The 25,842-nt window shown below is 51.8% G+C and overlaps 3 protein-coding genes across 6 annotated transcripts in view; all 3 read left to right on the top strand.

Moving 5' to 3' along the window:
• Positions 1–5,039, top strand: part of ACSF2 (acyl-CoA synthetase family member 2) — a 37,569-nt gene extending 32,530 nt beyond the window's left edge. Inside the window, exons 11-16 of the mRNA XM_058817059.1 lie at positions 2,372–2,479; positions 2,587–2,738; positions 3,169–3,310; positions 4,383–4,493; positions 4,654–4,722; positions 4,814–5,039. Of these exons, the coding sequence (XP_058673042.1) occupies positions 2,372–2,479; positions 2,587–2,738; positions 3,169–3,310; positions 4,383–4,493; positions 4,654–4,722; positions 4,814–4,864 (633 nt within the window). The 3' untranslated portion in view covers positions 4,865–5,039. The remainder of the gene's footprint in view (positions 1–2,371; positions 2,480–2,586; positions 2,739–3,168; positions 3,311–4,382; positions 4,494–4,653; positions 4,723–4,813) is intronic.
• Positions 5,040–7,253: 2,214 nt separating this feature from the next.
• RSAD1 (radical S-adenosyl methionine domain containing 1) lies at positions 7,254–10,025 on the top strand. Of its 4 annotated transcripts, none has more exons than XM_058817240.1 (9): positions 7,254–7,391; positions 7,809–7,942; positions 8,058–8,226; positions 8,299–8,664; positions 8,754–8,817; positions 8,906–9,053; positions 9,122–9,176; positions 9,651–9,754; positions 9,830–10,025. In XM_058817240.1, the coding sequence occupies exons 1-9, from the start codon at positions 7,257–7,259 to the stop codon at positions 9,981–9,983; spliced, it is 1,329 nt and encodes a 442-aa protein (XP_058673223.1). In that variant the 5' UTR covers positions 7,254–7,256; the 3' UTR covers positions 9,984–10,025. The 4 variants fall into 4 exon arrangements, with proteins under 4 accessions (XP_058673223.1, XP_058673225.1, XP_058673222.1 ...); XM_058817242.1 differs by having other exon boundaries at positions 8,022–8,226; positions 8,506–8,664; XM_058817239.1 differs by having other exon boundaries at positions 8,022–8,226.
• A 316-nt stretch (positions 10,026–10,341) lies between these two features.
• On the top strand, positions 10,342–22,285 carry MYCBPAP (MYCBP associated protein). The gene is made up of 19 exons (XM_058817523.1): positions 10,342–10,723; positions 11,295–11,455; positions 12,380–12,527; positions 12,629–12,732; positions 13,215–13,389; positions 13,714–13,829; positions 14,509–14,659; positions 14,839–14,954; positions 15,650–15,750; positions 16,419–16,530; positions 16,853–17,042; positions 17,571–17,758; positions 18,312–18,458; positions 18,630–18,911; positions 19,691–19,812; positions 20,548–20,663; positions 21,125–21,246; positions 21,502–21,660; positions 22,133–22,285. Exons 1-19 carry the CDS (start codon positions 10,342–10,344, stop codon positions 22,217–22,219), a joined length of 2,979 nt encoding a protein of 992 aa, XP_058673506.1. The 3' UTR covers positions 22,220–22,285.
• Positions 22,286–25,842: the final 3,557 nt, after the last annotated feature.

Here is a 25,842-nt window from a genome sequence, read left to right as displayed (position 1 = left end):
TGAAATTATTGGGTGAGGTTTTCTGGACTGAATTACACCAGATGACAAGGCTGAATGATGTTAAGTGTCCCTTTGGGTCATGAGGGCTAGGAATCTTCATGGATATCTCCAAGTTTAAAGTGGTGTGTGGAGTTTCGTGGAAGTGTTGCTTCATCTGCTTCTGACAATGGACATGTTGGATGGTCCACGTGTCAGATGAGGGTTGGGAGGACAGCTGTGCTGGCACAAGAGTTTGCTCCATCCCCTGCCTCCATCCCAGGAATACAGCTGTGGATAACCATCCTAAGAGGGAAATAACATCTTGGAAATAACATCTGGAGCAACGTCGTGGTATCTGGCTACAGAGTGGTGTGCTGGTGTAGGCAGGGGAAGGCTGTGTTGCCCTCTGAAGCAGTTGGGAAGCCCATTTCTGAGGGTGTGAGGGTGTTTATGGGGACAAGCCACAGGCCAAGGCATCAATAACTGGTGTTTGGGGTATAGGGCACAGTGCTGGGCATCTGGAGGAGCCTGGTGAGCCACAGAGCTCACAGCATCCTCCTGCCAGGGAGCTGCCTGCTCCTGCATCCAATTAAACTGCTGGAGCGACCCGCAGAGGCAGCAAGGATTGACTCAGGGCTTGGCTGGGATCCTGGGACCAGCACTGCAATTCATCCAGCAGAGTGAAACAAAAAAACAAAGGCACTGGGATTTTTAATAAGTGTTTAAGGTCTCGGATTTGGGTCTGGTCAGTCATTTGATCCAGCCACAGGACTCGTATTAGTGGGTGGGAGAGAAATGCAGTCTGAGCATGAGGCGCTGTGGGTTTGCACCCAGCTGGGAAGCTGTCCTTGTGTCTGGGAGCAGAAGCCTCTTCACAGTTGCTTCTTGGGGGCTGCCAGGCTCCAAGCAGAGCAGTTTGTACCAGATGGTCCCTGCAGCATCCTGGAGAAGTTCTCCTCCAGATCCTGGATACAAGCAGGCTCCAGCTTGGATTCATGCTGACCCTGGTGCAGTCAGCAAGAGCACCAGCCGTTGTGCCAGCCTGTGCCCCCCGTGAGATCCTGCAGCAGCTCCAAGCAGTGGAAAGCGCCAAGTGCCCCAGGGTTATTACACACTGCTGTACCCCATAGCAGTGTTGTCTTCAGCTCATTCACAATATTTTCATCCTTGTTCACATGCTTCATCATAGTCCTTTGCAAAGCTGCACATTAATTTGGGGCACAGTGCCTGGAGTTGGGTGAGCACCATGACCATGTAGGCACATCTGGGCATTTACTCTGAAGGAACTGACCAGATCTGGGTGCCAGGGCAGTTTGGGGGTGAGAGCTGCTCACATGTCAGTCTGGAGAACTGCAGGAGAAATGAGGAAATACTTCCCACATCAGCCCTTTCACAGCCACACTCTCCCAGCAAAGCAGCCACAGGTGATGTTACTGGGGTGACATTACTCTGAGTGGGTCAGAGACACCAGAGCAGTGCTCCAGCAGCTCCCACTGCTGAAACACAGCTTTCAAGAGCTGGAAATGTAGCAGCAATCCCAGCAATGGTGCTATTGGTGCAGCTCAGAGCTGCTCAGGGCACCTCCTATGCAGCTCCTGCTGCCTCAGCCTGGCCACTGAGCTGGGCATAAAGCACTGGAATTTTCCTTTGTGGAGAAGTGACCTTCAGCTGAGGGGGCTCAGAGCCTGCCATAGGGATTAGCTGTGAGGGAGGTTTAGCAGCAAGAAGCTTTTGTCCTGCTGTGAGGCTTTGGGTCTGTAAGGGCAGCTGTGCCAAGTGTTGAGCAGCCTCGTGATGCCTTACAAGGATTACAGGGGCTGATGTCTGCAAAAGGATCTGCAGCAAGCAGCCATGCTGCAGCACACACTGTTTCCCACAGGAGTCTGCTGCTGGCTCCAGGGCTTTTCCAAAGTCATGTCTTATGTTCCCTGAGTTATTACAGATGCAAGATGAACTCAATACCTTGACTGCAAGGGCACCAAGGCAAAGTCAATGTCTGGCAGAGATGGTACGGGACAGGGCTTGGAGAAACAAGAGTTGAGAAAGAGGACGGTGATCCCTCCAAGAATAGCAGTTAGGGTGTCAAAAGTACATGACACCCTAAATGTTGTGGGTGATGGGGTCAGGAGTACTATGAGGGAGATGAAGAAGGCCATGGCAGGCAGGTGCAGTGATGCTTTAACTCCTGTTTCTCCAAGGCTCTCTGGCAGAAGTGTCTGGAGGGCCCCATCCATAGCCAGCAGAGCAGGACTCCTGTCACCTGAGTGGCTTGGGGGAACATCCTCCTCACACCCCACTCTTCCATGCATCATGACCAGCTTTGTCTTTCCTGTGCCTGAATCCATGTGGTCCCCTTTCCCCCTGAGACACATTTCCTCTCCTGTGTTTGCAGGTTGCCTATGGGACCACAGAAAACAGCCCTGTCACCTTCATGGGGTTCCCCAGTGACAGCTTTGAGCAGAGAACTGAGACAGTGGGATACATCTTTCCCCACACAGAGGTGACCATGACCTTTCCCACGTGCTCCAGGTGCTGTGCCAGCAGCAGACCTCACTCCATCCTCCCTGTCTGGTGCTGATGTCCAACTAAGCCCTTCTTCTCTTCCAGGCAAAAATTGAGGATCCAGAAACAGGGCAATGTGTGCCTCTGAACACTCCTGGGGAGCTTCAGATCCGTGGCTACTGTGTCATGCTGGGCTACTGGAATGACCCTGCCAAGACAAGTGAAGTGATCACTGCTGAGAGGTGGTACAAGACAGGGTGAGTCTGAGAACTTCTCCCAGATGGTCCCACAGGGTGGCACTGGATGAGGATGCATGGGTGTGTGTAGGAGTGCGTGGCTGGGATTTCCAAAGTAGAGAAAACTGTCACAGTTTATCCCTCTGGTCTGTCTGTGACACTTATAAATGCTTTTAGCACAGAGCCCCTGGTGCTGAGTGTCCCTGGAGAGGGGGATTGTCACTGGCCACTTGTGCATGGAGGGATTGTAGGGGTACAGGGGAGGGCCAGGCATTGCCTCCCCCCTAAACCCTGGAGCTTGTGTGGATGCTGCCAGTTTCTGTACCAGGAGCTCTTTGATCTCTTCCCTGTGCTCATCTCAGCCCTTATCCTCTGATACCACCCTGGCTGGGGGGAGCATCAGCCACTCTTTACCCAGCTGGGACAGCCTAGAAGGGCACTGTCATTGCAGGGACATCGCGGTGCTGGACGAGCACGGCTACTGCAGAATTGTGGGGCGCTGCAAGGACATGATCATTCGGGGAGGAGAAAACATCTATCCAGCAGAACTTGAGCAGTTCCTCCACACCCATCCCAAGGTCGAGGAGGTCCAGGTGAGTGGGAGGAGGTGGGGTGAGTGAGAATCTGGTTTTGGGAATCTTGTACATAAAGCTTCTGGGATTGCTGCTTTGAACCTATTTGTCTTTCCCTGTTTTCATCATCAAATTCCATGTAATATTGGTAAGCAAGGAGGAGGGAGAGGCTCATGGGATGGAAGGGGCATGGGGCATATGGATTGTGGTAATCCCCTTGTGTTCCAGCTGCATATCTGAAAAATGCTTGTCATTCTTCAGTTTTAAACTGCCTGTCCACTTTCGTGACTCCCTCTGAAGTTCTTACTCAGAAAGCAGTCTGGAAGGACAGTTTTTACTGATAATTGCTAACTCTGACATCCAGGAGGACTCTTCCAACAAGCCCCTGGAGATGAGGAGTGAGACTTAGTTTCACTCCTTTGCAAGACAGCAAAGATTTCCAGGACTGAGCAGCTGCTCCCTGTCTGCTGGGATTGTTCTCCTCCAGGTTTTGTGCCAGACAAGTTTCCCCATAAATAAACTGCTTATTTAGTCAGAGTTCTGCCTGTGCCAGGCGAGCATCTCTCTTTGGAACAGTCCCAGTGCAGACGGGTTGCAAACCAGCCCTGTTTATGTGGTTTCTAGGGCTTTATGTCACTGCTCTGGACTCAAAAGGATCAACGTGTCTCTAGCAGTTGGAGATAGTGGTTCAGGGCAGGGAATGACAGTAGGATTCTTGTGGAATAGTGGGAGCAAACTTTGGAGAGAGCTCAGACTTGGGAAGCCCATTTCCTGGTGTCACAGGCAGAGGCCCACTAAGATCTGTGATTATAAGGGTTTTAAATAATGCTTTAATTCAACCTCATCCTTCCCCTGCCATTCCATCTGGAGATCCTGAAGCACTCGTGGCAGCCTACCAAGTCTCCTTGTTGTTTGTGAAACCTCTTGCCCCATTCTTTTGGAAGCAGAGGGATGATGACAGGTCCGTGCTGCATCCACAGTGCTCCAACACCCTGTGGGATGGGCTCAGGGAACACACCATGGGCCAGACACAGAGCCTGTGGGAGGCCAGGGACATCCCCAAGGATCACACTGTCCATCTCTCCCAACCCAGGTGGTTGGTGTGAAGGATTCAAGGATGGGAGAAGAGATCTGTGCCTGCATCCGACTGCAGGCTGGGCAGGACTGCACCAAGGAGGAGATTAAAGCTTTCTGCAAAGGGAAGGTGGGTTCCCAGTCCTCAGCTTCCTTCCAGACCAGTACACCCAGTGGTTGCTGGGGACTGCTGGATGAAAGCCCATGGCTTTAGAGCTCTGGGGGACCCAGCCCTGGCAGTGCCAGGCTGTTCCTTTCAGGTTGTGTAGCTCTGGTTTTTCTCTTCCCAGATCTCGCATTTCAAGATCCCACGTTATGTTGTGTTTGTGAACCAGTACCCACTCACTGTCTCAGGCAAGGTAAGAGGGGGCTGGGGCAGGGCAGGAGCCCTGGCATTCTGTCCCAGCTCTTCTCTGAGTCTCTCTCCCTGCTCTCTGCCCTCTGTTCCAGATTCAGAAATACAAGTTGAAGGAGCAGATGGAGAAGCACTTGCAGCTCTGAGACTGGGAAGGCAGAGCAAAAAGCAGGATAAATCAGCCCCATTTCAGTCAGCTCTGAGTCTGGTCTTCACCTGTGCCTTGGGCTACACAATGGAGACTTTCCCTGACATCAGGCTGATGGCACTTTTAGTCAATAAAACAGAGCACCTTTTTTCCCCAGTTGGGCTTGTTTCTTTGCCAACAGAAATACTGTGGTGTGAGGAAGGGATGCTCATTTTTGGAATTCTGTCCAGTTACTGAAAGACCTTATGAAGATTTAAAAATGTTGAGTGTCTCTGAGCAACTTGGCTGCAGCCATTCCACAGGAGTTGAACATATGCTGGTGGGTATTTTTCTGATACTCTTAAGTCCAAATGCCCTGGCCTGGCTTCCCAGGATAGGTGATGCCTTTTCTCCTTGGATGCTGTGAGACTCCTGGGTTATTTAAGAGCAACTGAACTTGAAATGAGAGGCAGGGGTTTCAGAGAATGAGACTTTGCATTGGGGCTCTCTAAAACTGGCTGGAAAAGCTCACTCTGTTCCCACACCTCCCCCAGGTGTTTTCCCAAAAAAAAACCTTCTCCAAGCTACACATGGCTTTGTTTATTTTGTTGTTTTGGACAAGACAGACAGTAAGATTGTTGCAGAAATACCAAAATTCTTGTCCCATCGGCAGCGTGAAGCAGAGCATACCTGGGACAGCATTTTACGGGAGTTGTTTGGTACCTCCCAACCATGAAACACTCCTGTGACAAGAGGGATGGCAGAGCTCCTCTTTGCCAGCAGAAGTGTCCCACCCCAGCTGGAAAGCAGAAAATGTTGCTGCCAACTCTTGCTGAGCTCCCACTGTCTCCCTGGCGGTTCCTTTCCCTGCAGAGCTACAGCTGGGCCCCTCCATGCTGCAGCTCCTGCAGTGCCTGGAGGGCAGTGGTGCAGCAGGGTCAGCGAGGTCTCAATCCTTCATCTCCCAGCTGGACTGTGGGCTCTACCCATGGAAGCAGACGGCGGGGCCATGTTCCCTGTCCACGTCTGCACTCTGAAAGAAAAAGACATGGATGGTTTGTGTCAGATTCCTTTTGTACATTGTCTTTCCGGCAAGTTCTTCTCCTCTTCCCACACTGCTCATGGGGCTGGTATCAGCACTGATCCTTCCACATTTCACTCAGGTCTCCTCCCTTTCCTGGTTACCTCTGCCACCTTCCTTCCTGAAGGAAGAACTTTTACCTGCATGACAGGAGCTGTAGCCAGGGACCTTGGGGACACAGAGGGCCTCTGTGACTGATGTCTAGGGAAGGACTGTTTACCTTCTTTTGCTTCCCACAGCACTAACCCAGGTGCAGGACAGGCCTACAGTGAGTGGAGCTTCTCCTCCCTCCACGCTTGGCACAACCCCTACCCTGCCCCATGTACTTGCTGTAGAGGGGGGGCAGTGGATAAGAAATACCAGTGCCACCAGCCCTGGCTGGTGAGGACAGACACACTGCTAAGAAAACCAGAGGGTCCTGGTCACAGCCAGCCCAGGGGGAGCAGTCCCTGCCACCCCACTCCTGCCCCTGTTCTGGGAGTGGGGCAGCTCCATCCATGGGTATGAGCCCTACCTAGCTGAGCCCGGTCCCAGGGAAGCCTTCCCTACCATCCCATGCCTTCCCCAGAGCATATCCACCCCTCGCCAGCCAGGACACCTCCCGCAGCACGTCCTGCCCCTTCCCAGCCCCTGGGATTATGCATCCCCGGCTGTAAATACTCACTGTAGAGGAAGAGCTGCCCATTTTGGCTGCCAGTGCGGTCTCGGTGTGTGCAGTGCTCCAGGCTCGCTCCATGCCTTCTGCCCTGCCCGTGCCTGAGTCCCACTCTTATAGTCCTCGCTGCGTGCCCGGAATCTCCCCGGAGAGGGAAGGTTACATCAGGGGTGTTTTACACCGAAATACGCGTTACTGGCTTGGGAACAGGAACCTGCAGTCCCAGCCTTTGTCATGGGCATTTCAGAGTTCCTCGTGACTATTAATAGAGACATCTACTGACGTCGGGGTTCGTCAGCTGCGGGTTTGCACAGCCCTGCGTGGGGACAGGCCACCTTCCTCCGCCGAAACTCCGGAAAACCCTAGTGGGCCCCGAGGAGCAGCCGAGGAAGGATGCGGGGGCAGGTCCCAAACCTCGTTCGGACCGTGCGTCTGGATAGGACACCGGGGGCGGACAGTGGCCCTGGCGTCCCCAGCACCGGGAGAGGACACTGACTCCTGCATTCCCGGCTCCGGGGAGGACACTGACCGCAGCACCCCCGTCACTCACAGCGAGCACCTCGCACACAGCCCGGTCGGGAGCGAAGGGCTCTGCCCCCGATCCCTCCCCGGCCCCCGCGCCCCGCCCCGGGCCGCGCACGCAGGGTGCGGCCCCGCCCGGTGCCGCCCGGGGCCATGGCGGCGGCGCGGGGCTGGCCGCGGAGGCTGGCGGCTGCCGCTGGGGCGCTGCCCGGCGGGGGCGGCCCGGGACGAGCCCCGGGACCGGCCCCGGACACGGCCGCCCCCGCCACAGCCGCGCTCTACGTGCACGTGAGCGGGGACACGGGGGGAGCCGGGGTTTGTGTGTGTGCGGGGTGCCCGGGCAGTCACGGGTTTGCACACGTGGGGACACACGTGGGTCCGGGGGCTTGCACTCCTTGAGGGGCACGGGGCTGGCACAGGCGGAAGGTGAATGTGGCTCCCTGGGGCTCACTCACACGTGGGTGCATGTGGGACCCCGGGGCTTAGGCACATCGGGGAGAGCCCAGCCTCGAACATGTCGTGGGGCTAGCCTGAACTGGGGGGTCCTCGAGCCGTGCACATGAAGGGTCACACCTGTAGGTCGTGTGCCTTGTGGGGCAGGTGGGGGGTACTGAGGTCCATGCACTGGGCTGGGGATGCCCCCCCCGGAAATGGAGTGGCAAGGGATGAGGGCATGGCCGTCCCCCACACGCCCCGTGCCCGCAGTGGCCCTACTGCCGCAAGCGCTGCTCCTACTGCAACTTCAACACGTACGTGGTGCCGGCGGTGGACGAGGCGGCCGTGCGCGCCTGCCTGGTGCGGGAGGCACAGACCCTGCTCCGCCTCAGCCAGGTGCACAGGTGTGTGCGCAGGGTGGGCTCCGGGGGAGGGCTGGGCCCTTCCGTGCCCACCTGCAGCTTCCCACCCTCTGCCCCACAGCGTCACCTCCGTCTTCTTCGGCGGGGGCACCCCCAGCCTGGCCAGCCCCGGCACTGTTGCGGCAGTGCTGGAGGCGGTGGCGGGGGCTGCCCACCTTCCGGCTGGGGCTGAGGTCACGCTGGAGGCCAACCCCAGCTCCACCAGCGCATCTGTCCTTGACGGCTTCAGGGCAGCTGGGGTCAACCGCCTCTCCATCGGCGTCCAGGTGAGAGGGGCTCCCCCCGCCGCAGCCTCCGCAGCCTCCCGCGACCCCATTGTCACCGTGCTCCCCTCGCAGTCTCTGGATGACGCCGAGCTGAGGATGCTGGGCCGGGAGCACACGGTGGCAGAGGCACGGAAGGCTGTGGAAGCGGCTCGGGGGCTCTTCCCTGGCCGAACCTCCATCGACCTCCTGTTTGGGCTGCCGGGACAGAGCCGGGACGCCTGGGCCCAGCGGCTGGAGGCGACCCTGAGGCTCTGCGATGACCACATCTCCCTGTACCAGCTGACGCTGGAGCGGGGCACGGCTCTGGCAGCGCAGGTCCGGGCCGGGGCCCTGCCCGCACCCCCCCAGGATCTGCTGGCTGACATGTACCACACGGCCCGGAGTGTGCTGGGGGCCGCCGGCTTCCGCCACTATGAGGTCTCCAATTTTGCGCGGAAGGTGGGATACCCCCCATGCAGTGTCCCCCAATGTCATGCTGGTCCCCCAGCAGGCTCAGCCACTCCTCTCACCCCAGGGCTCTCCCCCAGGGCGCCCTCAGCACCCACAACCTCTCATACTGGCGGGCTGAGCAGTACATCGGTGTGGGGCCAGGTAAGGGGGTGATGGGGGGGCAGTGTGGGGGGCAGTGTGTGGCTGTGTGCCCCGTGAACGCCGTTGTCCCCCTGCCGGGCTGCTGCAGGGGCACATGGGCGCTTCGTGCTGCGGGCTGAGGGCGGCTGCAGCCGGGAAGCTCGAGTGCAGACCCCGGAGCCTGTCGCCTGGATGCGGGAGGTGCAGAGCCAGGGACACGGCACCAGGAGCCGGGCGGTGCTGAGCCCGCTGGAGCAGTGAGTGCTGGGGTCCCCCCCGTGCCCCCTCCCTGTCTGTGCTGCCCCACAGCTCTGTGTCCCCACAGGCTGGAGGAGCTGCTCACCCTGGGACTGCGCACAGATGAAGGCATCACACAAGAGGTGAGGAGCCATCTGTGGGGACACCCCACATCGACCCAATGCTAATCATAGAATGGTTTGGATTGGGTGGCACCTTAAGGCCCTTCTCGTTCCACCTCCTGTTGTGGGCAGAGACGTCTTCCACTAGACCAGGTTGCTCTGAGCCCTGTCAAACCTGGCCTTGAACATTTCCAGGGATGTGGCATCCACAGCTTCTCTGGGCAACCTGTGTCATTTCTCCACTGTCACAGGAGAATTTCTTCCCAAAATCTAATCCAAATCTGCCCTTTCCATCCATCCATCCATCCATCCATCCATCCATCCATCCATCCATCCATCCATCCATCCATCCATCCATCCATCCATCCATCCATCCCTTTTCCTGTCACTCCATTCCCTTCTCCAAAGCCCCTCTTCAGCTCTCCTGCAGCCCCTTTGGGTACTGGGATGTGGATGCCCCACCACTAACACCCTTCTCTTGCGCTGGGCACACAGCGCTGGGGGCACTTCTCTCCGCAGCTCAGCCTGCAGGCCGTGTTTGGGGGGCCGGGGGAGGCTCGGGCACTGCAGCAGGAGGGCTGGCTTGTCCTGGACGGCGGGTGAGCCTCGGGGAGCTGTGGGCAGGGCCGGGGGTCTCCCTGAGACACCGGCTCTCACCACCACCTCTTTCCCAGTGGCCTGCGGTGCACCTGGGCCGGCCTGGCCGTGCTGGACTCGCTGCTGCCCGCCCTGCTCTGGCAGCTGCAGCGGGTGCTGGGCACTGCCCGGCACCCACCGAGGGGAGCCCCGGCCGAGGAACGAGCCGGTGGCGGGGCGCGAGGGTTGTAAGCGGCCACAATGGATGATAATGAATAAAAGCCACAAGAGCGGTGTGCTGGCTGAGGGGTGTTGGCGCAGGGGCGCTGGCCGGGGGAGGTGTTACTGCACGGGAGGCTCCCGTATCCCGGGGTTCCCGGTGTCCTGAGGCCCGCTGTCCCGCCGCCCTGCCGTTTCTAGTCGCGCAGTGTCCTAGCACCCAGTGTCCCGTGTCCCTGGTGTCCGGGTATTCCGGAGCCCCGGCACCCCAGTATCCCGCTGGATCTCGGTGCCCCGCCACCCCGTGTTCTGTTCCCGGTGTCCCGGAGCCGCAGCCTCCCGCGATCCTCAATGTCCCGTTGTCCCTGGCCGTGCCGCAGCAGCACGGCGCATGCGTACTGCCAGGCGGCGCATGCGCGTGGCGGGCCGCGGCCGGGGGAGCGGTACCGCGGAGCGCCAGCAGGGGGCGGTGCCCGAGGCCGTTGCCGCCCCATCGGGGCCTATCCCGGCCTATCGCGCTCTGTCGCGCCCCATCGCTCCTGTCGCGGCCCATCGCGTCCTAAAGCGGCCCATCGCGCCCTATAGCGGCCTGTCGCGCCCTATAGCGGCCTGTGGCGGCCTGCGGCGGGGCGGGCGCGGTGCCGGTGCTCGGGACATGGCGTCGCGGGGGGGAGGTCGGTCTCGGAACCGGAGTCCTCCTGGTACAGCCGGGAGAAGGGTGCGGCTCAGCAGTGGCCGGGCCAGGCCGGGCCTGCGGCCTCGGCGGAGCCGCGGTTGGAGCGGCCGGAACGAGCCCCTTCCCCAGCCAGTGACCTCCTGTCATTATTTTGGATTTTTTGGTTTGAAAAGCAGCAGGTCCCACCGGGAGGGGCCCGCAGGTTAAGGGGGAGCAGTCGCTGTGGGATCCCCTGAGTTGGGCTTGGCCCGCAGGTGCCGGAGGAGCTGCCCCGCACCCGTTTGTGTTTCAGAGCTGTTGTGGCCCCGAACAGCTTTGGAAAGCCAGGGCTTTGTTGTCCGAGTCGTGCAGGGAACCTGTGTGCTTGTACTTGCAGCTAGAGTTGGAAACTTCCCACCTGCAGGGATCTGTATTTATTTGCATTTATCTTACCGTTGTCTTTCATCTGAATAAAATGTGAGACAATCCACTCCTACTTGACCCACTTTGGTCTTTGCAGCTTCTCAGAGGTTCACTCTTTCAATTACAAGAAATGCTGAATTTATTGTTTGTTGCAACCTTAAAGAGAAATAATCCAAAAACACAGTTCAGCTGGAAATCATTAACCAGTCTGGGAGGAATATTGTCCTTCTTGGGAGACTGAAGAAGTCTCCTCGTCTGTTTTTTAGGCAAGAAGGAAAAGACTTTGGAACAACCCTGTTCAACAACTGTAGAAGAGCCAGAGCCTGAGCCTGAGCCTGAGCCCGAGCCTGAGCCTGAGCTTGTTCCATATGTTCTGCAAGGAGAGGACATCCAGGCACTTGAAATAAGGGCGGAGGACCTGGAGAAAGTATGTATGAGTGTTTTTACTGCTAGAAACAGCTGCCTTCACAGACACTCTCCTGCTGGGTGTTTAACAGAGGGTGCTGCCCATTTACTTAAGCCAAAAGTCACTCCTGCAGCTGAGTTCTCATGTCATTTTGTCTGTCAGGTTTTTTATCATGATAAAATGTCAGCTCATCAGGTTCAGTTGCTAAAAGTAAAGGATTATAAGTGCCTATAGAGTCTGTTCAAATGGAAGGATAAGTCATCTGTATCTTCAAAATTACATTTTCAACTTTCTGATCTATTAAGACCTGTAAGTTGTTTAGAAGCTCTCATGGCTTTCCTTCCAAAACTCAGATCACAGTATGTGAGTGGAAGCATTTGAGTGACACAGAAGCAGAAATCTCTTCTGGAAAGTGATTTAAAACTCTCCTTTTGTGCCCCTGTTATAAACCAAGATCCAGAGGAGTGAGACAGTAACTGAGTTGGTATCTGCACAGCTGTGTAAGGTGTCTTGTAGGGGAAGAATCATAGAAGATTTGCCTTGGAAAGAACCTGAAAACTCCTCTATTTGCACCCCCGCCTGCCATGGAAAGGGACACCTTCCACTGTTCCAAGTTGTTCCAATCCCCATCCAGCATGGCCTTGGACACTTCCAGGGATGGGGCAGCCACGGCTTCTCTGGGCACCCTGTGCCAGGGCCTCACCACCTTCACAGAGAAGAATTTTTCCTAATGTGTAATCTAAACTTACTCTTCTTCATGCACATGGAATCCATTCCTTCCTTGTCCTGTTGTTACATGTCCATGCGAAAAGTCGCTGTGCAGGACTCGAGCACCCTCACAGGAAGTGTGCTGATATGGCTGCTGTGCATGTCCTGAAAGGATGAGATGGAATGGAGGTGAGTCAGTGTGTACCTCCCTGCCCTGTCACTGTTCTCCTCCTGCAGCTCCATGCTCCACGCCTCGCCCGCCGTGCTGCCAGAATTCCAGTTCGGAGGAATTACCTGGTCCGAAAATCCCGGCCCAAGGAGGTGGCACATCTTGTGGCACACCCTGTTCCCCCCAAGGCACCCATGGGACCACTGACTTTTCCTGGTAGGGTTCAACTTCACACCTTACCTCTGGGTTTTGGTTTTGCTAAGCCAAACTTTAGTGACCTGCCTCTGGGGTTGGGTGTTTTTATATGTGTGTTGTAGGATCAAGACAGTTTGATGATGGCTGTGAAGAGATCCTCCCTCATCACATTTTGGGAAGTCTCCAGGAGTTAAGGACGGAAGCCTTGGCCAAAAGAAACACTCGGGTTGGTTTGTAGAGTTAGGAAAATAGTGGTGCATAGAACTTTTCCAGAGGTAGAGTGTGGTGCCTGCAGTACCTTTCAATGCTTTCCAGCACCTATCAGGAGCAGGGCAGGCCTAAGGTGTGGTTTTCCCAGCCTCATCACACTCTGGGGGAGGGTTTGCCTTTGGAGAAACTGCTCCAGCAGGTTTTGGAGTCCTGTGTGCAGGACCAGGTCATGGAGGGAACAATTACACAGGCTTCCTCTTCCCTATGTGCCCTGCTGATGGTGCCAGGCAAGAGCTGGTGTTGCAGCAATGCCATTGCTGGAGTCTCTTTACTCAGATAAACACTTGGTTGTATCTTAGTGTGTCCCCACTGCCCTGGTTTCCTTCCTCTCAGATTGCTAATGTAACAGTGCTGTCAATCTGAAGAATTCTTCTCCCCTCTCCAATTCCTGTTTTGGTGTGCACGGAGAGGTTCATTTAATGTTTCATTTCTCATCAGCTAGCAGATGCTATTAAGGTTCCTCATCCAGATGTTACTGCGGCAGCTTTAGAAGAGGAACATGGAGGAGAGGAGAAAGAAAAGGCACATCAGGCCCAACTAACAGAGCACAAAGCTTTCCAGAACTGGAGCCATCATATGACAATGAGGAAAAAGCAGGAGAAACACCTAGGAGGTGAGAAAAGCTAAGGAGGTCTCATTCTATGAAATTCTGTGTGCAGGTGAAGTTTGATATCCCCACCCCAAATTGCAGCAGTCATTGCCCACCAGGGTTAGTCCCATTGCCATTGCAGTCTAATTCCATGTTCTCAGAGCTCCCACACTGCTCATGCTGTTGGCTCTGGATGTGGTAGGAAGGTGAGCTGGTGGCTCTGGCTGGGGAGAGGGCAGTGGGTTTGGCAGGGAACAGTGTAAGTGGGTTACAGGTGAACAATAACAGTTGTGGCAAAGGGTGTGCCCAGAAGTGCAGCACCAATGATATGATGTTTTTTATTTATAGAAATTCTTCACAAGCCAGAGAATGAATTGCTGATGAACAAGTCAGACAATTACAGGCAAATCCAGGAAGAACGTGACCTCATTGACCGGAGCCTCCCTGCCCTGTTTCCTGGAAAGGTGAGAGCCCCACTTCCTGTGTGTCCTGATTGTGCTGCTCTTGCCACACAGCACAGACACTCATTCTAAGTCAGTCTCTGAAGTGCTGTCAGGAGATGTTTATCAAAGCCACTCTGAATCCCTCAGCTTGATGTCTGAGCAGAGCTTTCAGGGACACGAAAAATAAAAACCTGAACTGTGCTATCTATACCAGCCAGGGGAAAGTGGTGATGAGCAAGTGGCATTTCTTGATTCTCACTGAAGACTGTTGTGCCCTGGGAAGTGGCTTGGGAACGTGTCACAATTGTTGTTCCAGGGGCAGAAATATCTGATAACTTCAGGCTTGGATTTTACTGATTGCTATGGAGAAAAGGGCATGGGTAACACAGGGGGGTTATGGGAGTATCATGTTAATTATTTTTTTCACATTTATAGCACTGTCAAAGTATTTGCATTTGTGTGAGGCTTTATTTTAATATCATTTAACCTTCATGTGCACTAGATAGAAGAAAGTTCGTCTTTGACAGCAGCCTGATAGAAATTTTGGCTTCCTCAGCAGAAATGGATAATTCTTAGACTTTTAAAATGCTCATATAGTCAGGGTTAGACCTCTTCTTTTTAGCTTCAAGTGCCTCTGAAAATAGCAGGTAGCTGCACCATTATCCACAAGAATCAGTGGGAGCCTTGTTTGCCACGCTAGGGATACCGAGTGGGAAGCGAGTTCTGGAGCCTTCCTGAGCAAATTGGGGATGAACTCACCGGGCTGACCCTGACCCTGACCCGGACTGAATGTGGGCACCCAGAGCCACTCACTCATGTGGGGAAACCCCGAACTGTCCAGAGGGAAACAGGTAAGGGAATAATGCAGAGAGGTGATCCCAAAGAAATGGGGCACAAGTGTGGAGAAGCAGCTCCTTCCCTGTTGAGCCTCCTCTTTAAAACACTACAAGGCCGAAGTTTGGCAGAGAATGAAATTTGATTAGGCGTGTGGGTGTGTAGGGAGTGAGCTCTTGTATTGGTATTTCCTCAGGTCTGAAGCCTCCGAAGAAGATTCCTTGTCACCTAAACTGGGATAAGAGTCTTTTCCTGAAACATCGACGGCAGGAGCTGCAATCTCTCCTAGAGGAGCTGGGCTTTTATAAGCCGGTAAGACCAGAGGAACAAGGACATTGTTTGTGTCTCTTGTCAGCTGCTGTAGACTAACAAAATTGTCAGGAGTTGGATCTGAAAAAAGCATTAGGAAACTAAAACTTGGTCCCACAGTGTTTTTCATGGAAGTTCCCACATTTCCAAAGGGCCACACCTATGAAAGAGTTGTCTGAGCTCCTGAAGTGCTGCATGGAGTGGTCTAGGGGCCTCAGAATAGGACCCCAAACCAGCAGCATGCAGCTTCCAGGACCTAGGCAAAGAAAAACCTGCCAAGTAGTGGTGCAGGACTTTGATTTAGTGCTGTGGGGCAGAGGGAAGAGATCTTTACCCATGTGGAAGACACACTCTGAAATAATCTCCTGAAGGCAGGTTGGCCCCTCCTCCTACAAACAGAACAAACCTCACTTTTTTAGTCTTTGAAACCTGTCTCTGAGGATGAGGAATGTGTGAAGGACACTTTCTCTGTGCATCATTGCTAGTGGGGAATGCAGTCATCTGGGATTCTTGGGGATCTCAGAATTTGTTCTTTTCCGTGTCCCTTGAGCATCCTTCGGATGCCTCTAAAAACCATTGTAGGAGCAAGATATCACAACTTCACTTTACTTGGCTGAGTTGGTGCATTTGTCTGGTGTTTTAATGTCCTTTATGTGTAAAAGAGCAACTGTGAGTTGATAATTTCTGTGTATGTCCAGGATCTGGAAGGACTGGAGGTGATTGGGAGAGGGCAGCCTTTCACATCTGTCTCAAGTAAGGCTTTTCTACCTACCACCATTTCTGAAGAGATTGAGATCCCGTAAGTTCTACTTTGTGGCAAAATAAAGGATTTTGGGTGTGCACCATCAGTCTGTGAGGATATCCTTAGCTGTTCTTATCCAGAATGGAGACAAGTCTCCACTGGGACACAATAAAAGGCATATTCTTATATTATAATCACTAGATCTTATATATAATCACTAGATTCTTATATTATAGTCACCAGATCTAGGAGCCTTTGTGCCTTGGGGCCTTGTGTCTAAGGAGAAGAATCAGAGAAAAGTTTTGTTGAGGTTCTTCCTCCAGTCTTCACTCTGTGTGCCTTCAGAGCTTAGATCAGCCAGGGTGGGATTCTACTCTCAATTACCTCCATTTGATTGAATTTTTCTAGCCTTCCATCATTACTTTCCTAGTTTTCCCCATCCTGTCCATCTGTAACAGGCACAGCCTGAGAGCCTCTTGTCCTTTTTCACTCATGTACTTAGACAGGTCTCATTCTCTAATATTTTGGCTGTCCTGTCCTCCTTGCCAGTGACATGTAGCTAGATGGGTTCACCACACCTGCAGGGCTCTGTCCCTCAAGAGAGTACTGTGTGAGAAAATAATGAACGGGATTATTTCTTACAGGGTCTTGTAATTCACCCCTGGTTCTCCCCTCTCTGGAAGTGAATTTCACTCCATGAAAATGCTGGCTTTTGTTTTCTTTAGCAGTGACTCCTTAGGTGACTCCTTCACTGAGGTTCCAGAAGCTGAAAAGGTTCCATCTTTAGTTTTCTGTGGCGAGCCTGCTCGTTGGATCAAGGGCATCACTGCTTGCAGGGTAATGTTGAGATTTTAATTGTTTAGTCAAGCTAAGCCTATTTGAGCTCCTATGTCACAGTTGTACAATAACTGTCATCCCAAAGCCACAGAATGGGGGATTTACTGTGAACATAGTAGAGTGTCCCTGTGTTTGCTCCAGAGAGATCTAGGCTCTGGTTGTGGTGTGCTGTTCAGATTCCCAGGCTTTGTCTGTGAAATGGCCACTTCTTTGGACTTGCCTTACAAGTTCTCCTACCAAGGCTCAACCCCTTGTTTGAGCTATGACTTCATGCAGGATAAATCCTACCAGATAGAGTAGAAATTGTTCCTCTTCCTTGTAGAAGGAAATTGGTATTGCTGCCCGCCTCACCTTTGAGACTCTGGCTGGTGAGAAGGCTGAAAGCTTCCTGACAGTGACCAATGATGGCAGAGCTTCCATTTGGTACAACTGGATGAGGCTTCCCCAGCAGATCCCCTCCAGAGAAACCAGGGGGAGGAGAGTGCCCTGCTTTTACTTTGATACCAGACCAGGTATGGGACCTGCTGCTCTCCAAGACCTTTGTACCTCAAGCATAGAGCAGGAATTTGGGAGTTTCCTGGGATGTGGAGTCTGACTAATGGCAGAGCACTGCTGGGTGATTTCTCCTGAGGAAGCCACCCTGGGTGTCAGAGCTGACTCACCCCAAAAGAGCTGTGCAAGGCAGATCCTTCTCCTGGAACTTAAAGGAAAGGAGGTTGCTTCTGCTCTGAGTGTAAATGGGTAGAATACTGAGAAGTGAATAATTTTCTGGTGGCAAATGGGTCATAATCTTCTGGAGAGAAAAGTGAGCTTGTTGTAGAAGGAGAGTGCAATGGAAATAAGGCCAGTTCAGGAACATAGGGACTGAGAGTAAATCTGGAAGGAGAATGATAGCTGTATGAAGTGTGATAACCAGCTAAACTATGGGGAAAGAGTCTCCTAGAGAGTTAGGGACACTTGGGATGGTGTTGGAAAAAGGTCAGGCTAACACACAGGGTGTGCTATCTTGCACACCCAATGCATTTTCTCTCTTATTTCAGGTGTAATTTTGCCTGGAGAAACTCTGAGGTTTTCTTTTATTTTCAAGTCAGAGAGAGCAGGCATTTTCAGCGAGCCCTGGGAATTTAGGACACATCCCCTGTTATTAGGAGGAGCTCTGCTTCAGGTGACCCTTTGGGGAATTGCTGTGTATGAGGATAAATTGGCTGTCTTCAGAGAGAAATTGGAGGTAACCAAGCATGTAGCTGGGTAACTGAGCTTTGAACTTTATATGCAAATAGAGGATAAGGGTGGGAGTGGACAACATGGTATTTTTATTGTTGTGCAATTACTGCTGAGAGTGAGATTTACAGAATGTCTGCACATACTTGAGCAGGTTTGCAAAATGACATGAGGAACTCTGCAGTCTATTGTAATGTTGTTACTAAAGACTTGACTGTGTCTCCTAATGTGTTCACACTGGTCCTTTAAAGAATGAAATTTCTGCTGGTAATTAATTTCATTATTTACTTAATGGGAAGGGGATTGACTGCTGTACACTATGATAGCAGTTAAGGTATAAATTGAAAATTACACTATGCTTGAAAAGTATAGTTTGGGGGCAGGATTTGTAGAGTTTATTTGAAAAGCTGTTGGAAGTATTGCTCTGCTCAGCAGGGTTTGCAGTTGTTCGTGTCCTTTATCTCTGTGTAATGAATAGTGTGGTTACAGGTGGGACTGAGTTTATGTGTTTGCATGTGGAATGGGGACTGACACGTGTTGTTCTTGTTGTGGTGTCTCAGAGTGAGCTGGCTGCTCGAGAAGGTGCTACCATAGTGAAAGAATGTGTGAATGAACTTCTTAAGCCAATTCGGACACCCGAGCGCACGCCATCTCCTGTGGATGCCTGTGTCACAGAGGAGGAGCTGTTCCACAGGATAAATCCCAAGGTGATGTTTGCTATTGGATGGACTGCACAACAGAAATAAGTGGGGAGGGCAGACCCATGGGGCTGCTGCGTGCCTGGGATTCTGAGCTGGCAGTCTGCCATGGAGGCTTTAACAGTTGGGTTTGAAGAGGGAAGGTGCAGCTCATGTTTACCTTTTCCCCCATTGTCACAGTTGCATTATCAGCATCAAGTGGTAAAGCAGCTGCATAAACTATGGAGACAGCACCTGACTGTGCCTTCAGCGTTGGAGGAGGAAGTGCCCTTGGAGCAGAGGAGCCCTGCAGAGGACATGGAGTACCAGGAGAGCACCTCGGAGCCTCCCTCTGTCCGGTGCAGCACCACTGAGCTCCCGTGTGGGAAGCATGCATCAGAGGATGCTCCAAGGGAAAAGAGCACAGAGGAGGAAGAAGCAGGTCCTTCAGGATGGAACCTTTCCCTCGATGACTTTAAACAGGTGGGAACCTCTGTTCCCACATGCTGATGGTGTGTTAATTCCCCTACAAACAGCCCAGCCTGCCCCAGTGTGGGCTGCTGCCAATATGCTGGGAGTTTGCAAGATTTATGATGTGTGTTGGCTCTGCTGACCACACCCTCAGTGCTCTTGTAAAGAGATTCCCAAGAGAGCCTTTGTGGGCTGTTGTGTGAAGAAGAAAAGAGAAGCACACAATATAATAGATATTTTAAGCTCTTCTCCCCATTAGCTTTCTGTCAGCCCAGGATTGAATGTGGGGGCAGGCTGGGCTTACAGCCTCCTGTGGCTCCCCCAAGGGCTCTTCTCCTTGGAGAGCCCTTCCTATTCATCAGAGAACTAGGGGGGCACTCATGACAGGCTGTGGATAAAATACAGACCTCCTTTTATTAAAGCAAGAGTGCTTTGGATTCTGCCAATGGTTTTTCTGTAGTGCTCTCTTGGAAATCTCTCTGTTGTTTTTATAACTAAGCTTTACTAGGGAGCCTTCTAGTTTGATAGAATCCCTGTTTCCCAGAACACCTGAAGTTGCAAAGGGGCTTAATATCAGTCTGATGAGGGAATCTGGGTTTGTTCTGCAGATCCTGGGTACCTTGGCCATATCCTAGCTGTGTAGGAAGCCCCATCTGGGTGTGCATGTGCCCAGAGCAGCCTGGGTTCAGACTGGTGTCCAGGAAGAGAGCTGTGGGCTGCTCCACTGAGCTCAGGGCCTGGGAATAAAGACTGAGAAGTGTTCCACAGCCCCTGTGAATTTTCTCTCACAGGCTATAATGTCAATCTCCGGGGAGGAGCAGCAGGAAGAAGCACTGACCCAGCTCAATAAGGCAGCTCTGCAGCTTTGTGTTGAACAGAGGCCAACTCAGTTAGACCTTCTGTATCCACTCTGGTGGGTTACCTTTGCAAGGAAAAGCTTGTGAAAACATTGTGTGATCAACAGCCTCAGCAAGCTCTCTTGCAAGTGTTGTGATTCAGAGTGCACATAATTATAGGAGGTCTAGAAGTCATCTTTACACTCTGGTTTTTTATAGCTTAATTGTAGCAGCTGTCTAGGACCCAAATGCCTTTTTTTTTTTTTTTTTTCCTGGAGATAAGTTTAGAATATTAAATGCATGTAATTTTGGAGAGTGTACAAGATTATTTCTGGCAAGACTATTCCAGTCTGTATTTATGAAACCTTTGGGTATTTTCTGTACCCTTTTACTCATGTAACTGTGTCCTCCCTCATACAGTCTCTCTGTTCTTTGCTCAGGCTTTCAGACTGTAAACATATCAACAGCTTTGAGCTGCTTCTAAATTAGAAGGATGCAGGTTCCTTTTGGTAAACACAGAGCAGGTAGATTTACCAATGTGTGTCATGTTGAAGAGCAGACCTAGTTTCACAGTAATATTTATGGGTTCCTGGGAGCCTGTTGATTTGCAAACCATTGAGACCTCGGAGGGCTCTAACATGAAGAAAGCAATTTAGGATCCCCCTGCACAGATATTTAGACAGTGGGTGCTGTTTTGTTGGTTTAGTTGCACAGGCAGCTGTCAGCTATGAGGTGCCTTCACTTCTGGGACAGGCTCAAACCAAGTGGCAGCTGCTGCACTGTCTCCCTTCTGATCCTGACCATTTTCTCAGCCTCCAGCTGTGGCGTGGAGCAATTGATGACTTGGTGAGTCACTCTCTGAGGCTGAGATCCGTGCTTGGTTTGGTTAAGAAGGACATCTATGCAGAAGCTGTTCCAGAGGAAACAGGTAAATGGTGGTTTTAGCACGGCAACTGCTTTCTGTGGGCTGTTGGAAATGCAAAAAACATGATGAATTTGAACTGAAATGTCAATTTCAACATGTCTCCCTGAGGAAGAAGCATCAGGAAAATAACTGGCAGATTGTGTGACAGTAACAATACTAATTGGGATCTGTGGTTTGGCGTCAGGAAAAAAACATCCCCACAAAAAAAGCCTTTTAATTCAGCTAGGTCCAGCCATGGTTTTCATACAGACTGACCCAGCAAATACTGCCTCAATGAGACCTCTTCATACCTTATTTAAACAAAGAAGTCTTCAAGGTATTGTTTTTCAGTGCAGTACATCTCAGATTAACAAAAAGAGGATAATATATTGCAAAAGTAACGCGTTCCCACTGTGCTAGTGCAGTGGGATGGACTTTCTGGATGTGTGGATGCTTTTGGTTAATTGAAATCCTTTCTTTTGTAGAGGAAGTAAAGCAAGGAGGAGCAAAAAAAGGAGGAAAGGAAGACAAAATAGCTACTAAGAAAGAAGAGAAAAAGGATAAAGAAGGCAAAAAAAGTAGAGCGACATCAGGAAAGGAGAAAGCAGTAGGTGTTGGGATGCCTGGTGAACCCTGAGTGCTGGGAGCAGTGTGATCATCCTGAGGTTGTGTATCCTGAGTTTGAACTAATTTCCAACCCAGTGAAAGAGGTGCTGCTGCTGGGAGATGCATCTTGAAGCAGTCTGATCAGTGTCCTGACTTATGTCCCATTTTTCCTTGGTTTGTCCCTGACTGGGATCATTCAGGCAGCAGAAAGCTGAAAGCAAAAGATGAGAATCAAGTATCTTCCATTTCTGTGCAGGTCATGAAAGGAGCAGAGTCCGTCAGAGGAAGACATGAGAAGCACAAGGTGAAAGAGGTGAAAGAGGAAGCTGCAACTCCAGTTGTGGCAGCAGAACCTGTTCAGGAGCAGGTGGACCCCGTTTCACTTGAAGCATACCGGGAAAAGCTCTACATTGAAGTGAGTCTAACCAAAGCTTGTATCGTTGGCAGGGTTTTGTTCTTTTCTTGTAAGGCACACTGAGGCTCAGGGGGAGAGGCAAGCATTTTGTTAAACTCAGAAAACTGGCAGACATATGTCCCTTGTGCTGCAGCAAGGTAAGTGTGAAATCCAAATTAATTTGTTTCAGCCTGGAATCTGTTAGCAGAAATCCAGCCATCACATAGCCACATGCGGGACTTCTATCTGGGATGTCTTTAGCATTGCTTGCAGACTCTGGAGGGATCAGCTGAATTAATTGTACCTCAGATAATGTTAAACACACTTCATAGCCAGAGAAGTTATTACTAGAGCTCTGACAGCAGCAGGCTCCCACTTCTATGTGGTTGTGTGTGTGCCCATATGAAAATGTACCTCAGAAACCATCTCTGTCAGTCTCAGCCTCAAGATTTCCTCATGTGTTTTCACTGCAGCTGTCCTTGAATTTCTGCAGGTTTACAGGCTGCTGGATTCAATGGTGAGCAAAATGGTGTCGTTATTTGAGGATCTGAAGGAGCAACATGCTCTGAAGTGGGAGTGAAGCCCTTTGTATGTCTATAAGAAATAGACTTACTTTTTAAAAAATAAAATAAATAACCATATTTACACAGATGGAGTGGAGATTCTTCTTTCTGAAGTGATTCAGTGGTTACAAATACCGGGCTGCTTCTTTTCTGACACACTGTGATGTGAGACTATTGCTAGATCATCTGTTACTGCTACAGATGATGCTTCCCAAGAAGAGACAAGGCAAGAAGTATCACCACTCAGAAAACATTAAGACTGGAAAATACTGGTATTTCTGCTAAAGGAGAATTTAAAAGTGCCAGTTAACATGAGGTATATTCTTTGTGTCTTGATTGTGCTTTGCTAGCAGATGAGTGAACAGGATGTCCTTGTACTCATGAATACTGGTACCAGGAGAGTAGACAAATCCATCCTGGGTTTTGGCTTATTTTGGGCATCTTGTCCAGTCTACCTTTGGGACTTGCTGACAGGAGGCTTCTCTGAGGCATTCTGGATCCCAGTAAAAACACTGTCCCAAGGGGTGTGCCACCCTGCCTGGTTTTGCACTCTCAGATTTCCTTCTTGTGCTGATCTTGCCTTCTCTTTCCATTGAGCTCCAGGTACCCACACCCCATTCTGAGCCAGGTTTTACATGCTTCCTTCCAAGACTAATCACTTTTAAATGAGTGAAATTTGTGCTATAAAAGTTGTGAGCCGTGCTAAGTCCTCATGTTAGAGCCACTCCTCCTGTCTGTCCATCTGCCTGTGTGTCTGGGCTCCATCACCATTTTCCATCTGTGTGCATCACTGCTGCAATGGGGCTTTTTGTGGAGGCATCCCAGGCCTGAGGGTGGCACCTTGGACTTGGAGCAGGTTCTCAGGGCAGAGTGTGGGGTCTGTCTTGGCCTGTGTCACTAAGTGCCACCTTCCTGCTAAAGTTGCTGGACAGCATTCCCCAGAAAGGCTTTGGCCCTGTAGAGCAATGACATCAGTGCAGATCATTAATTGGGGATGGTGATCCCACTGGAGCTCTTAAGCAGCAGATGCCTGTCCATGCTCAGCATTGCTCAGCCATGAGTTCAGCGGCTCCAGGTGTGCCCCTTGGGCACATGGCCCTGTCCCTGGGCTTGCAGCTGCACATGTAGTGTGCAATGACTGCTCCTTCTGCTTTCTCATTTTAACTCCTGTGCTCTCCCTGGGGAGAGATCTATTTCTCCCCTTGGCTCCCAGCAATACCATGTCAAAGCACAGCTTGTTTTTTTCACTGGCCAGGTGAGGCTCCTCATCTTTTGAGATATTTTCTCATAGTGGGGTGTGGGGAAGCATTCTGGCTTCTGTAGCAGCAGAAGCCTCCTCTGGCTCAGTGGGCAGAGACCCACAAAGGGAATGTCTCTGCTCAGCATTCCTGGAGTGAGAATTTCAGCAACATTTTGAGAATTAGGAGGAAAAAGGCCTGAAGTTGGGGTGTGTCTCACAGGCTCTGACAATTGCTCCTGCCTCCCTGGAGATGATTATCAGCTTTGTGAATTTGCCCAACTCAAACTGCTCAAGCCATCTGTTTCTAGGAGAGAGGGAGTCTGCATGTTCTAGAGGCAACGTGATTGTCAGAGAGGCAGGAATCCTTTCATTTGGTAGTTTTACCTTAAAGGATGATAAAGTCCATCCATATCTTCAGTCCAGCCTATTGAAACCAGGCTCCATGTGTTCACCTACCCACAGGAAAACCTGTTAATACAACATGGGGTAGATGAAAGTTTTACATCAGTCACGTACAATGGAAGAATGTCCTGTGCTGGCATTGTCCCTTCCAGGGAGGAGACATAGCAGAGGGTAGGTGGGCGGCATAGAAGTTCTGCAAAGGAGAACAAACCTGTGAATAGTCTAATTTCTTGTCATAAATTTTTGTCATAAATATTGCCAGTGCCTCTTCCAGCCTTGGACAAGAGTGTCCTCAGGGAATGAGGTACAAGGAGCATGCAGGAAAGGATGTGCTGGCCAACAACTGTGGTACTCTGCTGTCTGCCTGCTGCAGCTTTTTGTGAGCCAGCTGATTTTTTTTTTCTTTTGCATTGATTTGTGGAAGTAACAGAACAGGAACTGCAGTGGAATTAGAGGTGGTTTCTGCAGAGTAGCTTTAGAAACATACATCTCTTATTTACAGGCCTAGTGTGAGCTGTGGGCTCTGACCTTAGAAGCAAGACCCTCAGGGCTCTCAGCCCTGCACTCTGCAGGATACTCTAAGGCTGAGTCCTTGCAACCAGGCAAGGAAATTATTCCTTCTCCTCTCCCAAGTGTGGGCATTATTTGTATTAGTGTTAATAATTTGTGTTGTGTTTGCTAAATAACCAAGGTGAGCAGCCTTCCTGGCCTTGGGAGTTGCATTCCAAACCCATCACGTGAGTGGGGCCTGAAGACACCATCACCACCAGTGAGGATGGGAAGAGGGGGAATTGCAGGAAAATGAGGCAAGCAGAAGATGTCAGTGCATTTCCAATGGCAGAGGGGCTCTGGGTGAGCAGCCAGGCTCTGCTGAGGGCAAGCAGTGCTTTGCTAGGTCCTGTACCCACAGTGGGGTTTTGGGACCCCCCACAAAGAAACCCCACATTTGTACAGCTCCAAAAACACCTCCTGGGATGTTCTCCCCATGGAGAGATTCACTTTGCTTATAAAAAAATCACTGCCTGAAGAAAGGCAAGCTGTCTACCTCACCATCTGACACGGTGAAGCAGGAGCATTGGGAATGGAGGAAGAGGAAGCCTGGAGCCCATGGAGCTGCCGTGAAGAATGCCTGCACTTCCCGAGCTGGGATGTTCTCTGGGCTGACCTGCAGAGGGTTTCGATGCTGGAAATCCTCTTTTCCCACACTGCAGCTGGGAGTGGGACTAGATGCTTATTCAGTCTGCACGGGCACAGCCTGTGGGGAATGTCAGGCTGCTGAGATCTGCAAAGCCCCCAGAGGCACACGGCCTCCCCGAAGACCTAAGGCAGAACCCTGGGGGCAAGATGGATCTCAGCTCAGCATTTTGTGTGGCTGGTGGAAGCAGCAGCAGGAAGGCACGACCCCCCCTCCCGCCCCAGAATGTCTCAGCACACCTGAGATGTTTTCCATCTCATGGAAAATGTCAGTGATATTAAAAAGATTATATATATCCATAATACTTGAAGGCCTGTCAGTGATTAAAATGGAAGGCAGAGGCCGAGAGAGAGGGGGTGGCATTAAAATGATCGAGAGACATGACTTATTTTGTCATGTCATCTGATGCCTCCCTCTCTCGCCCAGCCAGGCTCCGGGAGATGTTCAGAGAGGGGAAGAACCCGCTCCAAAATTAGATCCTAGCAAAAGAAAAAAAAAATTAATTTAAAGAACCCAAATCGCGAGTGTGGCCTTGGGTAGCAGAGAGGGAGCTGCGAGGTGGGGAGGGTCGGCATCCCTCGGAGCTTCTTCCGCGCCCGGGGACGTGGATTTCTGTCTAAAAATAATGGGGGGGGAGGAGGGGGGGGGGGGGGAGGAAAAGGAATACAGGCGCGCAGGCAGCAGCGAGCAGCGCCTGGCTGGCTGCCAGAGAAGGGGCAGTGACTGAGCATTTACAGCATCCCCGCCTCCCGCATGCGGCGGGGCAGGGGCTCGGCGCCGCATCCCCCGCGGCCGGTACCGCA

This window comes from Ammospiza caudacuta, chromosome 19, assembly GCF_027887145.1.
Source record: "Ammospiza caudacuta isolate bAmmCau1 chromosome 19, bAmmCau1.pri, whole genome shotgun sequence".
NCBI lineage: Eukaryota > Metazoa > Chordata > Aves > Passeriformes > Passerellidae > Ammospiza > Ammospiza caudacuta.
This window is presented reverse-complemented; position numbering and strand designations above follow the sequence as displayed.